The sequence below is a fragment of the Cervus elaphus genome, chromosome 19 (assembly GCF_910594005.1).
Source record: "Cervus elaphus chromosome 19, mCerEla1.1, whole genome shotgun sequence".
In the NCBI taxonomy this organism is placed as follows: Eukaryota; Metazoa; Chordata; class Mammalia; order Artiodactyla; family Cervidae; genus Cervus; species Cervus elaphus.
Window position 1 is genome coordinate 52,748,775 of NC_057833.1, and position 17,750 is coordinate 52,766,524.

At 37.3% G+C, this 17,750-nt stretch overlaps 1 protein-coding gene across 11 annotated transcripts in view; it reads right to left on the reverse strand.

Annotated features, from left to right (window-relative positions):
- The window catches only part of STXBP5L (syntaxin binding protein 5L), a 327,812-nt gene that overhangs the window by 150,723 nt on the left and 159,339 nt on the right, over positions 1-17,750 (reverse strand). For all 11 annotated transcript variants that reach the window (XM_043874859.1, XM_043874853.1, XM_043874861.1 and 8 more), the window contains one exon: positions 3,085-3,163. In XM_043874859.1, the coding sequence (XP_043730794.1) occupies positions 3,085-3,163 (79 nt within the window). The remainder of the gene's footprint in view (positions 1-3,084; positions 3,164-17,750) is intronic.

The window sequence follows — 17,750 nt, forward strand, 5'->3', positions numbered from 1 at the left end:
AGAGTTCTACAGTGCACAGTAAGTGGCCTGATAGTGATTATATATTACTAATCATAATTATTTCATGTTAGAAATCTGAATTATTTCTACACAAACTTCAACTACCAATAACTAGAACAAATCAATTTAGAATCATAGAAAAATATTAACAGTGTGAACTAACATGGCTTTATGATGGTAACAACTGCTTTTTAAGAAAAACACTGTGGGCCTCTCATCAAATTTATGATGTTACAAACATCATAATTAAATAGGTACTGTTGATGAGAAAATTAAATTTTTAAAAAGTTAATTTTCAAGGTCACATGGTTGTTTCACTCCAATGATCTTATCATTAAACTGTCTTGCCTTGAATTCCTGATTTCTGAATTACCTTTTCTTTATGTTTATCCTTTTCTCCATTCATCTGGAACTATCCTATCCTCCATCCCTTAAAATCCCATCTCAAGCATCTCCTTTCCTAAGAAGAATTTCAGTGATTCTTCCTTCACTGTACTCCTCCGTACTCCCTTTAGGCAAGGTTAGGTGCCCTTGAGTGCAACACGGTATAACAACCGATGTAAATAATACTGAGCCTGAAGACTCAAGCAAAGTTAAGGTTATAAACGCTGTTTTAAGAAGGAAAGAATATATGTAAAATATTTTCATCCATAATGATTAAATTTTAAATATTTTAATACTTTAGTTACAATAGTAATAAAACTGTGGTTATTTTTACTAGTTATGCATAGTAACATTCAGTCCAGTTCAGTCACTCAGTCGTGTCTGACTCTTTGCGACCCCATGAATCGCAGCACGCCAGGCCTCCCTGTCCATCACCAACTCCCGGAGTTTACTCAAACTCATGCCCATCGAGTCGGTGATGGCATCCAGCCATCTCATCCTCTGTCGTCCCCTTCTCCTCCTGCCCCCACTTCCTCCCAGCATCAGGGTCTTTTCCAATGAGTCAACTCTTCGCATGAGGTGGCCAAAGTATTGGAGTTTCAGCTTCAGCATTAGTCCTTCCAATGAACAACCAGGACTGATCTCCTTTAGGATGGACTGGTTGGATTTCCTTGCAGTCCAAGGGACTCGCAAGAGTCTTCTCCAGCACCATAGTTCAAAAGCATCAATTTTTCGGCGCTCAGCTTTCCTACAGTCCAACACTCACATCCATACATGACCACTGGAAAAACCATAGCCTTGACCAGATGGACTTTGTTGGCAAAGTAATGTCTCTGCTTTTTAATATGCTATCTAGGTTGATCATAACTTTCCTTCCAAGGAGCAAGTGTCTTTTAATTTCATGGCTGCAATCACCATCTGCAGTGATTTTGGAGCTCAAAAAAATAAAGTCTGACAGTTTCCACTGTCTCCTCATCTATTTCACATGAAGTGATGGGACCAGATGCCATGATCTTAGTTTTCTGAATTTTGAGGTTTAAGCCAACTTTTTCACTCTCCTCTTTCACTTTCATCAACAGGCTCTTTAGTTCTTCTTCACTTTCTGCCATAAGGGTGGTGTCATCTGCATATCTGAGGTTATTGATATTTCTCCCGGCAATCTTGATTCCAGCTTGTGCTTCCTCCAGCCCAGCGTTTCTCATGATGTACTCTGCATATAAGTTAAATAAGCAGGGTGACAATATACAGCCTTGATGTACTCCTTTTCCTATTTGGAACCAGTCTGTTGTTCCATGTCCAGTTCTAACTGTTGCTTCCTGACCTGCATACAGGTTTCTCAAGAGGCAGGCCAGGTGGTCTGGTATTCCCATCTCCTTCAGAATTTTCCACAGTTTATTGTGATCCACACAGTCAAAAGCTTTGGCATAGTCAATAAAGCAGATACAGATGTTTTGCTGGAACTCTCTTGCTTTTTCGATGATCCAGCAGATATTGGCAATTTGATCTCTTGTTCCTCTGCCTTTTCTAAAACCAGCTTGAACATCTGGAAGTTTATGGTTCACACATTGCTAAAGCCTGGCCTGGAGAATTTTGAGCATTACTTTACTAGCATGTGAGATGAGTACAATTGTGCAGTAGTTTGAGCATTCTTTGGCATTTCCTTTCTTATGGATTGGAATGAAAACTGACCTTTTCCAGTCCTGTGGCCACTGCTGAGTTTTCCAAATTTGCTGGCATATTGAGTGCAGCACTTTCACAGCATCATCTTTTAGGATGTGAAATAGCTCAACTGGAATTCCATCACACCCACTCGCTTTGTTCATAGTGATGCTTTCTAAGGCCCACCTACTTCACATTCCAGGATGTCTGGCTCTAGGTGAGTGATCACACCATTGTGATTATCTGGGTCGTGAAGATCTTAGGCTAGGCTAAAGAGGTTTTGATCCATCTATCTATCATACTTTGAGAAGAGCAGCTATAAGCAAATATTATATGTACCTGTGATGACAGGAAAATATTATAGTGTGGGCATTTAAGTAATATAAAGTAGAATTATCCAATTTAGACTTAAAACTAAGGTCTACACGAGATTTGTAATTATAGTAATTCTGGATGGGAATATTGCCACTAATAATTACTTTAGGTATAAAGAACATTGCTGATATATAGGATATGGCTGCTATACATACAAAATAAATTTTATTAAATATTATTTTTAATGTTCTATATCTTAAAATTTAGTACCATTGTATTACACCAATATACATAAATGTTTATATTCCCAACTAACTTTAATCTTTTCAAATTCAAAAAGTAAGATCTTAAAGTACAGAGACTTAGTTATATATTTAATTCATATGTAATACTAATAAGTAAATAGCTTTTGCTGTTTAATAATGCTAAATGATTGCTACTTGCAATTGCATGGCCAAAAAGCCCTTCATTGTTAAAATTAATGTATATAATACTCATATGAATATTAATAAAAATCTTTAAATAATTAAGTTACTATTTATAATAATATTGACATCATATACATACCCATTGAATAATAAATCTGTTATCAAGGAACATTGTTGTTAATGTTAGTTAATATAATTACGTAAAACTTAACAATATACAAACATTAAAGGATATCTGTATTTCTTGTCACTCTTTCTTACATTTTTTTTCCATAACCCCCCAAGTAAAAATGCATACCTGTTTCTACAAGTCTTGTATTCTACTTTAAGAATTGGTTTGCAAGATTCAGGTTTTCTTCCTTCTCTTTGACTTTTTCCTAAAGAAAGAAAAGGATTTTATTAAATATGAATTAAATCCTACTTATCCATAAGAATTTTTAAAGGAATATTTTTTTAAAATAATTGTGTATTTTTCATAATCAGATAGACACGTTTCTATGCATTCTAACATTCTTGTTAAATTTATAAATGGTTTACTGAGCCCTAACAATTGACTGTTATATAATCAATAAAGTTATTTGTAAACATATTTTTATTGCTTCACATTCTCCATATATAAGTCTAGCATCATATAAAGTTATTTTAATTACATAAGTTTCATGATAAACAGCTGCAGGATTGAAGACACACACATATATACTTATCTGCATAATGAAATGTATTATGAAAATCCATACTAGGCTTTAAAAATTTCACCTATGAAACAAGAAAACCCTTTCATATGCAGAAAGACTTGTCACTTAAAACTTATGATACACTATGAAAATCATTGCATTTTCATCAAATTCATTTAAAGGAAAGTCCATTAACAATCAACACAGGTGATATATTTCAAGTTTTTTTAAAATTTTAATGATGAACTCTATTTACATAAAACAAAAATAATAGTTTCTTATAAGGGAAAGATTAAGTTCAGATTACAAAAGAGTTTGAATAAAACATCAAGAAGAGTTGAAAATGGAAATAAGTATGTCATAGGCAGAAGTAAGCTTTATCTTTATAGTTATAATTTTGCTTATTAATCTGTTTTTTAAGATGACACATTTTATTTTAATAAATATTCTTACATTGCCAGAGCTATTTGTAGACAAAGAAAACTATCATGTAGAGAGATGTTTACATGCATATAAGTTAAAATTTCATCACAGTTTCATAATGGCAGACAAATCCAACTCAGAAGTCAGGACAGTTTTATCCAATTTGTTTAATGGCTATCAGCATACAGTATACCTTATCTGCTCCATGGCATGCTTTTTTGAAATTTCCTTCTTTTTCTTTTACTCTATGTCAACTGAAGAAGCAACCCAATAATAAATATTGACCACTATCATTTATATTGTAAAATAGGATTAAAAGTATCTATATTATATATGAAAAAGAATTGTTAACACTAAATATAGATCATTACAAAGGGACAACTTTGGCTCAGGGACTCATTCTGTACAGTGGTCGTAGAGCCAGTCAGGGATTACTAAGTTTTGATAATAAAAGGAATTAGAGAATTAAAGGAAGTAACAGACTTAGCAAAGAAGCCCATTCTTCTCAGTTGATATTTTTTCAACCCAATGCTTCTCTAGTAATTGCCAAACCGTTAGTTGACCAAACAGCGTATTTGCAGTTGTGTGTATGTATATATATGGAACCAATTACTATTTTTCAATCAGTAAACATCAGTACCATGCACTGATTTTAGTAGAAAAGAATCATTGTTTAACTAATGTTTTACTTCAGTTTCCAACTCTGATTTATTAGAAGGTGAAAGCTTTCTGCTTTGATTATATTTATTGCCTGTTAGTAACTGAAATATGCTTAAATGTCATATTGTATAAAACAACATTGTCAATAACTGTATTTATTGCTATTCCTTATTTTCACAGTATTGTAGTAAGTGGGAGGGTACAAAGAAATAACTACTAAGAAGCTTAAAATTTACTAAACAAAAAAATATTGAAAATAATGATATGAAGTACCATAAATGATTGATAGACATGAAGTACTTTAGGAGTGGAGAATAAAACTGTGGTTTCCTTTTATAACAGAAGACTTTGTAGAATTTTACAGAAGACTTCCTAGCTATTAGACTAAGAACTTAGCTATTAGACAGAAGTTGGCTAGGAGAGCATAAGAAACGACATGAAGGCAGAATGTTAAGAGAATATGATGATGTATGATGAGAGAGTATGATTAGAGAATAATGCATAAGCCAAACTGGGTAGATTAAAAGATTAATGTAGAAGGAGAGAGGAAAGAATGCTGATGAGGTACAAAAGAGCCATATAATGGCAATCTATGAGACTGACTTGCCATGTAGACAAGGGAAAGCCACTGGAAGCTTCCAAGTTGAGAAATAATATGTGTAAAGCAAGGTCTCTGAAATATTAATATGGGTTTATTTAATAAAGAAATTTTGAGGATGTAAGATACTGATGATGGAAAACAAGAAGATAATTACAAATGTTTAGGAAAAACAGGGAGAAAAAAACTGAAGAAAAGTAAAAAATCTCAAAAAAAGGTAGGATACTATTAATCACACCAACATACGCATTATTGGACTATTAGAAGGAGAGGAGAGAAAGGAGAAAACATTCACAGAAATATTGGCTGAAAATTTTTCTAAATTATTTGAAAGACATTATACATCTAAGAACCTCAAAAAACTCCATGTAGGATTAAAAAAATCAATCTACTCCCAGACACATCAAGGTAAAAATGCTAAAAGAAAAAAAAATCTTGAAAGGAGCAAGAGAAAAATGATTCCTTGTATATAAGGGATCCCCAATAAGGTTAATAGCTGAGACTCTCTTCAGAAACAATAAGTCAAAAGGCAAAGGAATGACATACTTAGTTTACTGGGAAAAGAAACCCTGTTAACCAAGACTCTTATGTTCATCAAAATTATCTTTCAAAAATGAAGGTGAAATAAAGATGTTTCCAGATAACAAAAACTGAGAGAATGTGTTGCAAGCAGAGCTCCCTTACAAAAAATACACAGAAGTTCTTTAGGCTGAAAGAGTAATATGTACCTATATACAAAGATTATAAGTAAAAGTAATTAATGTAGGTAATTATAAAAGACAGTATAATTGCACTATTCCTCTCCAACCTTAACTGATTTAAGAAGCGATGTAAAAATTAATATGTATATAATTGTAATATGGGATGCTTATTTGAAAATAATAACACAGAGAAGGTTGATGGGAGCAAGGCTACAATGGAGGGAGAAAAGGACATCAAATGGTAACGTGAATCCACAAGAACAAAGGAAGAGAACCATAAATAAGCAGCAAAAAGGCTAATGTAACAAGTTCTATATATACGTGTGTGTGTGTGTGTATGGTAGTCACTCAATCAATCATGTCCGACTCTGTGACCCCATGGACTGTAGCTTGCCAGGCTCCCCTGTTCATGGAATTCTCCAGGCAAGAATAGTAGAGTGGGTTGCCATTCCCTTCTCCAGGGGATCTTCCCAACCCAGGAACTGAACCTGGGTCTCCCACCCTGCAGGCAGATTCTTCACCATCTGAGCCACTAGGGAAGCCCCTATACATACATACCCTTGACAAAATAAATGGTTCAAAGAAAAAAATATTTTTAGAATAATATATGCTACAACACACTAAAACTTCTCAGATGAAACCTAAGCAGTACAGAGAGGGAAATTTATACCTATGAGCAGCTATATTAAAAAAGAATATATGAAATCACTAACCTAACCATTCACCTAAGTCACAGAATAAAAGAACAACATAAACCTGAAGCAAACAGAAAGAAGGAAATAATAAAGATTTGAGCAGAAATTAATGAAGTATTGGGCTTCCATTGTGGCTCAGCTGGTAAAGAATCCGCCTGCAATGTGGGAGACCTGGGTTCGACCCCTGGGTTGGGAGGATCCCCTGGAGAGGGAAAGGCTAACCACTCCAGTATTCTGATCTGGAGAATTTCTTGGACTGTATAGTCCATGGGGTCACAAAGAGTCAGACATGACTGAGTGACTTTCACTTCACTTTAATGAAGTATTAATAGAATAGGAAAAAATATATCAATAGAAAATCAATACACTGAAATCTGGTTCTCTGAAAAGATCAATAAAGTAGCTGAACTGACCAGAAAAGACAGAGACAGAGATAAATGATTTAAATTCTTCCACCAATTCTTCAAACATTCTCCTAAAAACAAAAAAGGAAATATTTGCCAACTAATTCTATAAAACTATTAGTATCATCCATTGTATGAGATCAAACATCCTAATATGAGGCTAAGACAGAGCTAGAACAATGAAGAAGTGAGGTTTTTCTAAATAATGGGAATATGGTTACCATGAGAAAAACCAGTTACTGTAATATACCATATCAATAGAATAAAGAACAAAAATTACACAATTATCTCAACAGACTAAAAAGGCATCTGATGAAGTCCGACACTCTTTTGATTAAACAAAAGGCTTCAACAGAGGAAAAAAAAAGATTTTCTCAGCCTGATAAAGACTATAAATAGAAACCCAGAGCTTACCATCACATTCACTGGTGAAAGAAGAAAAACTATCCCTCTTTGATCAAAAACAACTGAAGAGAGATCAAGATGGTGGAACAGAATCATGTGGAGCTCATATCCTCCCACAGATACATTAAAAATACATCTACATGTGGAACAATTCTCATAGATTCCTACTGAATACTGGGGGAAGATCTCATGTGATCAAAACTGCAGGAAAGATCATCATGTAAGCAGGTAGGACAAAAGCGGGAAAAAAAAAACAATCAGGACAGAATCTGCACCCCTGGGAGGGATCTGTAAAAGAAGAAAGGTTCCTTCACCCTGGGAACCCCCTTCAACGGCTGGGAGATCAGCAGTGAAAAACAGGGAGCTTCAGAGGCTCAGAGGAGACTGCAGTAGCTGGCTGTGGTAGGCAGAACAAACAGAGATCAGCACAGATGGTCCTGGCTACCTCACTTGCAGTCTCCAGACAGAGATGCATGTCTGTGGTGCTCACTGGGGGCTGGGTGCTAAAACTTGGGCATCAGTGGATAGACCCAGGGAGAGACCTGAGGTTAGCTGTGCAGAGGCAGCTTGAAGGGGCTAGAGTGTGCCCTAGACTGTAACTGGGGGTACACAGGATGGAGCCTGATTTTGCAACTGAAGCCCTGTTGTTAATGTGCAAGAATGGAGGGGCAGGGCCCCACCAACACATGCTCACAGTGGGCACGACTCTGCCTCTGTGAGCTCTGGGAGTGCACAAGCACCATGGGCAATCCACACACAGAGGCAAGGCTGAAGTCTGTGTTGATCCCCAGGAGCTGCTGCATGACTTTAGAAGTGGGGCTGAAATTTGAGCAGTGTCCTGTTGGTTTCGGAGGATTTATGCCATAGGCTCCTTTGTAAACTCAGAGCCTGTGAGACATTCAAGCAGACTACTGGTACTCCCAGGGTTGGGTGGGTCTGGCATTAGTAGCTGCCAGGACAAGCAAAGGCCGGGCCAAGGTCTGGATTGACCCTTCAGGCCTCACAGGGGGCCCTGGTGCCTGACTAGTGGACCTGGGCCAACACATCTATGCTGGTGGACTGGTGAGCACAGTGCCTGAGGAACTTCTGGGCTGATTGCTTGCATTCTTATCCTGAGGAAGGGCCGTGGGCAGTGCCAACAAGAGCGTACTTCATGAGCTTGCACAACAGATGTGGATGAGACCACAGAGCACACTTCCCAGGAGACAGTTCCTGGGAGGAACACTTAGTAGCTCTTCCCCCAGTGCAGTATCTCACTCTCACCTACCTCACACCACAGCTCAGAAATGGATCTAGGAGCTACTAGTGCCAACAACTAGGAGCAGACCCTACCCCCAACAGGGCTGTGACAACCACAGAGCAAAATGGAGGCCCCATTCAACATCCAAGGCAGGCTCTGATCATCACAATACCAGTCACACCCATTATCAAGAGGATAACGGGCAGCACCCAATGAGGAAAACTGGGGCAGGCATCCATACTAAAAACAGCCCTCTCACCAAAAATATTACAAAGACACAGGCTACACAGGGATACCCACATAAAAACAGCCCTTTAAGACCACAGTGGACAACTGTTTCTTCTAAATTCAGAGTTGAAGAAATCTAAGTAAAATGAAGAAGCAGAAGTACCACTTCCACTTAAAAGAACAAGAGAAATCCCCTGAAGGAACAAACAAATTTCTCCGGTCTTGGAGTTCAAAAAAGACTAATAAAAATACTAACAGAATTAAGAAAGGCTATCAATAGGAATTAAGAAAGGCAGATCACTGAACAAAGAACTAGAAACTATAAAGAGGAGCCAATTAAAATTAGAAAACTAATTTTCTGAGACAAAAGCTGAGCTGAAAGCAATAAATACTGAACTTAACAATTCAGAAGAACAAATAAGTGATCTGGAAGAAAAGAATGGAAATCACGCATCAGGAAAGCAGACAGACAGATGAAAAAAAAAAATGAAAGCAATATAAAAGACCTATGGAATAATATAAAGCAAGCCAATTTACACATAGTAGGGAAGTAACAGTTAGAACTGGACATGGAACAACAGACTGGTTCCAAATAGGAAAAGGAGTACATCAAGACTGTATATTGTCACCCTGCTTACTTAACTTATATGCAGAGTACATCATGAGAAATGCTGGGCTGGGTGAAGCACAAGCTGGAATCAAGATTGCCAGGAGAAATATCAATAACCTCAGATATGCAGATGACACCACCCTTATGGCAGAAAGTGAGGAAGAACTAAAGAGCCTCTCGATGAAAGTGAAAGAGGAGAGTGAAAAAGTTGACTTAAAGCTCAAAATTCAGAAAACTAAGATCATGGCATCCGGTCCCATCACTTCATGGCAAATAGATAGGGAAACAGTGGAAACAGTGGCTAACTTTTTTTTTTTTTTTTTTTTGAGCTCCAAAATCACTGCAGATGGTGACTGCAGCCATGAAATTAAAAGATGCTTACTCCTTGGAAGGAAAGTTATGACCAGCCTAGACAGTATATTAAAAAGGAGAGACATTACTTTGTCAACAAAGGTCTGTCTAGTCCAGGCTATGGTTTTTCCAGTAGTCATGTATGGATGTGAGAGTTGGACTGTAAAGAAAGCCAAGCGCCAAAGAATTGATGCTTTAGAACTGTGGTGTTGGAGAAGATTCTTGAGAGTCCGTTGGACAGCAAGGAGATCCAACCAGTCCATCCTAAAGGAGATCAGTCCTGGGTGTTCTTTGGAAGGACTGATGTTAAAGCTAAAACTCCAATACTTCGGCTGCCTGATGCAAAGAGCTGATTCATTTGAAAAGACCCTGATGCTTGGAAAGATTGGGGGCAGGAGGAGAAGGGGATGACAGAGCATGAGATGGTTGGATGGCATCACCGGCTTGATGGACATGAGTTTGAGTAAACTCTGGGAGTTGGTGATGGACAGGGAGGCCTGGCATGTTGCAGTCCATGGGTCACAAAGAGTCAGACACGACTGAGCTACTGAACTGAACTGGACTGAAGTCCTAGGTAATGAAATAAGACAAAATATGGAACAAAAGAGATACAGATTGAGAAAGAATAAGTAAAAATATCTGTCCATAGATAACATAGTCACCTATATGCATGCATGCTAAGCCGCTTCAGTCATGTCCAACTCTTTGTGACCCTATGGACCATAGTCCACCAGGCTCCTCTGTCTATGGGATTCTCCAGGCAAGAATACTGGAGTGCATTGCCATGCCCTCCTCCAGGAGATTTTCCCGACCTAGGGATCAAGTCCACATCTTTCATGTCTCTTGCATTGGCAGGCGGTTTCTTTACCACTAGCACCACATGGGAACTCCAATCACCTAAGTCGTAATCCAAAAGCATTGACAAAAGATCTGGAACTAAGAAGTGATCATAACAAGGTTGCAGGATAGATTGTTCATATACAAAAGTCAATTTATTTCCTTTATATAAGCAAAAAAATAGAATTTGAAACTAAAACACAATACCATTTACACTATCATCCAAAAAAATGAAATACCAAATATGTATGCAATCGCTAGGAGTAAAACTAAAAACTCTGATGAATGAAACCAAATAACTAAATAAATGGAGAGATATTTTGTATTCATGCATATTCAGACTCCATATTGTCAAAATGTCAGTTTTCCCAATTTAGTCTATAAATTCAGTGCAATCCCAATCGAATTCTCATCATGCTATTTTGTGAATACCAACAAACTGATTTTTAATGTTTATATGGAAAGACAAAATATCTAGTATTGTCAACAACAAGGTGGGAGGACTGCAAGTAGTGGGACTTCAAGATCTACTAAGACTTACTAAAATGATCAAAATAGAGAAAGATAGACAAATAAATCAAGGCAACAGAATAGGAATCCCAGAAATAGACCTCCACAAATACAGCCAACTGATCCTTGACACAAGAGCAAAAGCAATGCAATGGGGAAAAGACAATCTTTTTAACAAATGATGCTAGAACAGCTAGACATCTACATGCCAGAAAAAAAAAAAAGAATTAGACACAGATGTTACACTTTTCACAAAAATTAACCAAAAATGGATCACAGATCAATTTGTGTAAACATAAAACTATATAACTCAAGGAGATAACATAGCAAAAAACCCAGTTGATCTTTGGGATGGCTGTGACTTTTTCGATACAATATCAAAGACATAATCTATAAAGAAATAATGGGTAAGTTGGACTTCATTAAAACTAAAAGCTTCTGCTCTGTAGAAGATAGAATATTAAAGACAAGTCTCAGACCAGGGAAAAAGTATGTGCTAAAGACACAGTTGATAAAGTATTATTATCCAAAATTTACAAAGAACTCTTAAAGGACTTGCCTGATAGCTCAGTTGGTAAAGAATCCACCTGCAATGCAGGAGACCCCGGTTCGATTCCTGCGTTTGGAAGATCTGCTGGAGAAGGGATAGGTTACCCACTCCAGTATTCTTGGGCTTCCCCTGTGGCTCAGCTGGTAAAGAATCTGCCAATAATGCAGGAGACCTGGGTTTGATCCCTGGGTTGGGATGATCCCCTGGAGAAGGGAAAGGCTACCCTCTCCAGTATTCGGGCCTGGAGAATTCCATGGATTGTACAGTCCATCAGGTCCCAAAGAGTTGGACATGACTGAGTGACTTTCACTTTCAATTAAAGGTCAACAGTAAGAAAAGCAAACAACCCAATAAAAAAATGGGCCAAAGATCTTAACAGACACTTCATCAAAGAAAATATACAGATGGTAAACAATCATATGAACAATGTTCCACATCAAATGTTAAAGAGAAACGCAAATTAAAGCTATATGAGATACCAAGACACACTTACTAGTATGGCCAAAATCTGAAATACAGACAACATCAAATGCTGGAGAGGATGTGAAGCAACAGTAACTCTCTTTCATCGTGGGTGGGAATGCAAAATGGTATACCACTTTGGAAAACTGGACAATTTGCCAGTTTCTTACAAAACTAAACATACTGTTACCACAGGATGACACTACATTCCTTGGTATTCTACCTGCCAGTATTCCAGCACCAACTTCAGTAACAGTTCATCTACCAGTTGGTGGTCAACAGTCCTGGAGCCTCTGGGACCCTGTGATTGAGCCAGCACTGGCCCTGAGGCCCACTAGGATTCTACAAGCAGCCACCTCATGATCAGGAACCACTAAACACCAGCCGGCAGCATCCACACAAGGCAGGACTTGTCAACCAACTGGCCACCAAACCTACCAGAGTGCCCACACAGTCAATCTGCCACAATAGAAGAACCTCTTAGGGGGAAGCCCTAGAGCACATACCTTGCTGATGAGATGGGAGTGCATTGCTGTGATACATAAGGTGTCTTCTACAGAAAGTCACTTCTCCAAGGTTGAGAAATGTAACTAACCTACCACATCAGTTCAGTTCAGTTGCTCAGTCGTGTCCAACTCTTTGCAACCACATGGACTGCAGCACACCAGGCTTCCTTGTCCATCACCAACTCCCAGAGCTTACTCAAACTCATGTCCATCGAGTCGGTGATGCCATCCAACCAGCTCATCCTCTGTCATCCCCTTCTCCTCCTGCCTTCAATCTTCCCCAGCATCAGGGTCTTTTCCAATGAGTCAGTTCTTCGCATCAGTTGGCCAAAGTATTGCAGTTTCAGCTTCAGCATCAGTCTTTCCAATGAGTATTCAGGACTGATTATCTTTAGGATTGACTGGCTGGATTTCCTTGTAGTCCAAGGGACTCTCAAGAGTCTTCTCTAACACCACAGTTCAAAAGCATCAAATCTTTGGTGCTTAGCTTTCTTTATAGTCCAACTCTCACATCCATACATGACTATTGGAAAAACCATAACTTTGACTAGATGGACCTTTGTCGGCAAAATAATGTCTCTGCTTTTTAATATGCTGTCTAGGTCGGTCACAGCTACCACATATACAAACCTACCACATACATAAAATAAAATAGCAACTTAGACAAAATTGAGATGGCAACAAAAAATGTTCCAGGTAAAGGAATAATATAAAATACCAGAATATCTAGGTGAAGTGGAGATAAGCAATCTATCCAAGAAGGAGTCCAGATGAATGGTCATGAAGATGATCAAAGAACTTGAGAGCAGAATGAATACACAGAGCAAGAAGTTATTAACAAAGAGTTAGAAAATATAAAGAACACTCAGAGATGAATAATACAAAAACTAAAATGAAAAATACACTAAAAGGAATCAATAATAGTTTAAAAGATATAGAGGAATGGATCAGTGAGTTAGAAGACAGAGTAGTGGACATCATTGCTGCTGAACAGGAAAAAGAAAAAATAATGAAAAGAAATGAGCACAGTTCCAGAGACCTCTGGGACAATAGCAAGCACATCAATATTTACATTATATGGGTCTCAGAAGGAAAAAAGAGATATAAAGGGGCTGAGAACATATTTGAAGATATCATAGCTGAAAACTTCTCTAACCTGAAAGAAAACAGCTACCCAAGTCCAGGAAATGCAGACAGTCCCATACAGGATGAATCCAAAGAGGAACATATTAAGATACTGTAACTCAGTTCAGTTCAGTTCAGTTGCTAGTCATGTCCAACTCTTCGTGACTCCCATGGACTGCAGCACCCCAGGCTTCCCTGTCCATCACCAACTACCACAGCTTTCTCAAACTCATGTCCATTGAGTTGGTGATGCCATCCAACCATCTCATCCTCTGTCATCCCCTTCTCCTCCTGCCTTCAATCTTCCCCAGCATCAGGGTCTTTTCCAATGAGTCAGTTCTTCGCATCAGTTGGCCAAACTATTGGAGTTTCAGCTTCAGCATCAGTCCTTCCAAAGAATATTCAGGACTGATTTCCTTCAGGATGGACTGGTTGAATCTCATTGCAGTCCAAGGGGCTCCCAAGAGTCTTCTCCAACACCACAGTTCAAAAGCATCAATTCTTCGGTGCTCAGTTTTCTTCATAGTCCAACTCTCACATCCATACATGACTACTGGAAAAACCATAGCTTTGACTAGACAGATCTTTGTTGGCAAAATAATGTCTCTGCTCTAATGTGTTACTTATGTTCTTCTTGTATTAATGTATTACTTATGTTATTTACTTTGCTGACAAAGTAATACAGTAATTAATATGACAAAAATTAAAGATAAAGAGGGAATATTAAAAGAACAAGAGAAAAGTCACAAATAACACACAAGGGAACTCCCAGTAGGATATCCACTGTCTTTTCATGAGAAAATCTGCAGGCCAGAAAGGAGTGGCATGATATATTTAAAGTGATGAAAAAGTGAAAAAAATACAACCAAAAATACTCTATCCAGGAGGGATTTCACTTAGATTTGATGGAGAAATCAAATGATATACAGACAAGCAAAAGCTATAGGATTTCAGCACCACCAAACCAGCTTTACAACAAATATTAAAGGAACTTCTCTAGGTAAAAAAGAAAAGGCCACAATCAGACACAGAAAATTATAAAATGAAAAAGCTCACCAGTAAAGCAAAGATACAGTAAAGGTTCAAAACCATCCACACACAAAACCAGTAGGGGGGCTAAAAGATGAGTCATTAAATCATCTACAACCACAATAAACAGTTAAGAGATACACAAAACAATTAGATGCAAAATATGATATCAAAAACAGTAATTTTGAGGTGGAGGAGAGTACACATGCAAGGTTTTTGAAATGCATTTGAAAGTAAGAGATAAGCAACTGAAAACAATCATGTATATATAGATTGCTATACAAAAACCTCTTGATAGTAACAAATCCAAAAGCAATAACAGATACCCAGATACACAGAAAAGGAAAAAAAAATCCAAGCATAACACTAAAGATAGTCATCAAATCACAAGAAAATAGAACAAGAGAAGAAGAAAGCGGGGGCAGGGGGAAGCTACAAATCCAAATCCAAAACAATTTACAGAATAATGGTAATAAGAACATAAAAATTGATAACTGCCTTAAATATAACTGGACCGAAAGCTTCCACCAAAAGATATAGGATGGTTGAATGGTACATAAACAAGACCCACAAATATGCTGTTTATAAGAAACCCATTTCAGATCTAGAGACACATAGACTGAAAGTGAGGGGGTGGAAAAAAAGTATTCCATGCAAACGGAAATCAAAAGAAAGCTGAGGTAGCAACACTTACACACAACAAAGTGACTTTAAAATAAAGATTGTTATAAGAGAGAAAGAAAAAAAAAAAAAAAAAAAGAGAGAAAGAAGGACACTACATAAGGATCAAGGAATCAATCCAAGAAGAAGATACAACAATTGTAAATATACATGCACCCAGCACAGGAGCACCTCAATATATAAGGCAAATGCTAATGGCCATAAAAGGAGAAATTGACAGTAACACAATAACAGTGGGAAACTTTAACGCCTCACTTTCATCAGTGGACAGAACATCCAGAGAATAAATCAGCAATAACACAGGCCATAAATAACACATTAGAGCAAATGAACTTAACTGATATTTATAGAGCATTCCATCAAAAAGCAGAACACACATTCTTTTCAAGTGCACATGGAACATTCTTCAGAATAAATAATGCTAGGCCACACAAAAAAGAAAAAAGCCCTCAATAAATGCAAGAAAACTGAAATCATATCAAGTATCTTTTCCAAGTAAAACACTATGAGGACTAGAAATCAATCAACTATGAGAAAAAAATGTAAAAAATGCAAACACAAGAAAGCTAAACAATACGCTACTTAACAATCAGTGGATCACTGAAAATATCAAATAGGAAACAAAAAAATACCTAGACATAAATGAAAATGAAAAATGATCCAAAACATATGAGATGCAGCAGAAGCAGTTTAAGAGAAAAATCTATAGTATATACAGGTTTACCTCAGGAAACAAGAAAAATCTCAAATAAGCAACACCTAACTCTTGAGAGTCCCTTGGACTGCAAGGAGATCCAACCAGTTCATCCTAAAGGAGATCAGTCCTCGGTGTTCATTGGAAGGACTGATGCTGAAGCTGAAACTCCAGTACTTTGGCCACCTCATGCAAAGAATTGACTCACTGGAAAAGACCCTGATGCTGGGAGGGATTGGGGGCAGAAGGAGAAGGGGACGACAGAGGATGAGATGGCTGGATGGCATCACCGACTCGATGGACATGAGTTTGAGTAAACTCCGAGAGTTGGTGATGGACAGGGAGGCCTGGCGTGCTGCGATTCATGGGGTCGCAAAGAGCCAGACACAACTGAGCGAATGAACTGAACTGAACCTTAGGCCTGTAGCAACTGGAAAAAGAACAAACAAAACCAAAAGTTAGTAGAACAAAAGAAATCATAAAGATGACAGTAGAAACAAAATTGAGTCTAAGAAAAAACAAAAATGATCAGTGAAAGTAAAAGCTGGTTCTTTGAAAATATAAACAAAATTGATAAATCCTTTGCCAACTCATCAAGAAAAAAAAGGAAAGGGCTCACTCAAATCAATAAAACAAGAAAAGAAAAAGAAATTATAACTAACATCACAGACATACAAAGGATCATAAGAGATTACTGTGAACAACCACATGCCAATAAAATGGGCAACCTAAGAGTAACGGACAAATTCTCGGAAAGGCACACCTTCCCAAGACTAAGCCAGGAAGAAATAGAAAATATGAGCAGACCAGTAATGAAACTGAATGATCAATTAAAAACTCTCAACAAGCAAAAGTCCAGAACAAATTGACTCTGCAGGTGAATCCTAACAAACATTTATAGAAGAGTTAGAACCTATCCTTATCAAACTATTTCAAAAACTGCAGAGAAAGGAATACTTCAGAAATATAGATCAATGGTACATGATAGAAAGCCCATAGATAAACCCATGCATTCATGGTCACCTTATATATGACAAAGGAGGCAAAAATATACAATGGAGAAAAGAAAGCCTCTTCAATAAGTGGTGCTGGGAAAACGGGACAGCTACATGTAAAAGAACAAAATTAGAACAGTACCTAACAACCATACACAAAAATAAACTCAAAATGGATTGAAGACCTAAATGTAAGACTGGATACAATAAAACTTTTAGAGGAAAACATAGGCAGAACACTGACATAACTGCATCAAGATCTTTTTTGACCAATCTCCTAGAGTAAAGAAAATAAAAACAATAATAAGCAAATGGGACCCAATTAAACTTAAAAACTTTTGCGCAACAAAGAAAACCATAAACAAGACAAAAAGACAACCCTCAGTATAGGATAAAATATTTAAATTATGTGACTGTCAAGGGTTTAATACCTAATATATACAAATAGCTCATACAACTCAATATTAAAAAAAAAAAAAACCAACAACCCAATCAAAATGTGAGCAGAAGACCTAAACAGACATTTGTCCAAAGAAGACATAGATGACTGACATATGAAAAGATTGCTAATTATTAGAGAAATGCT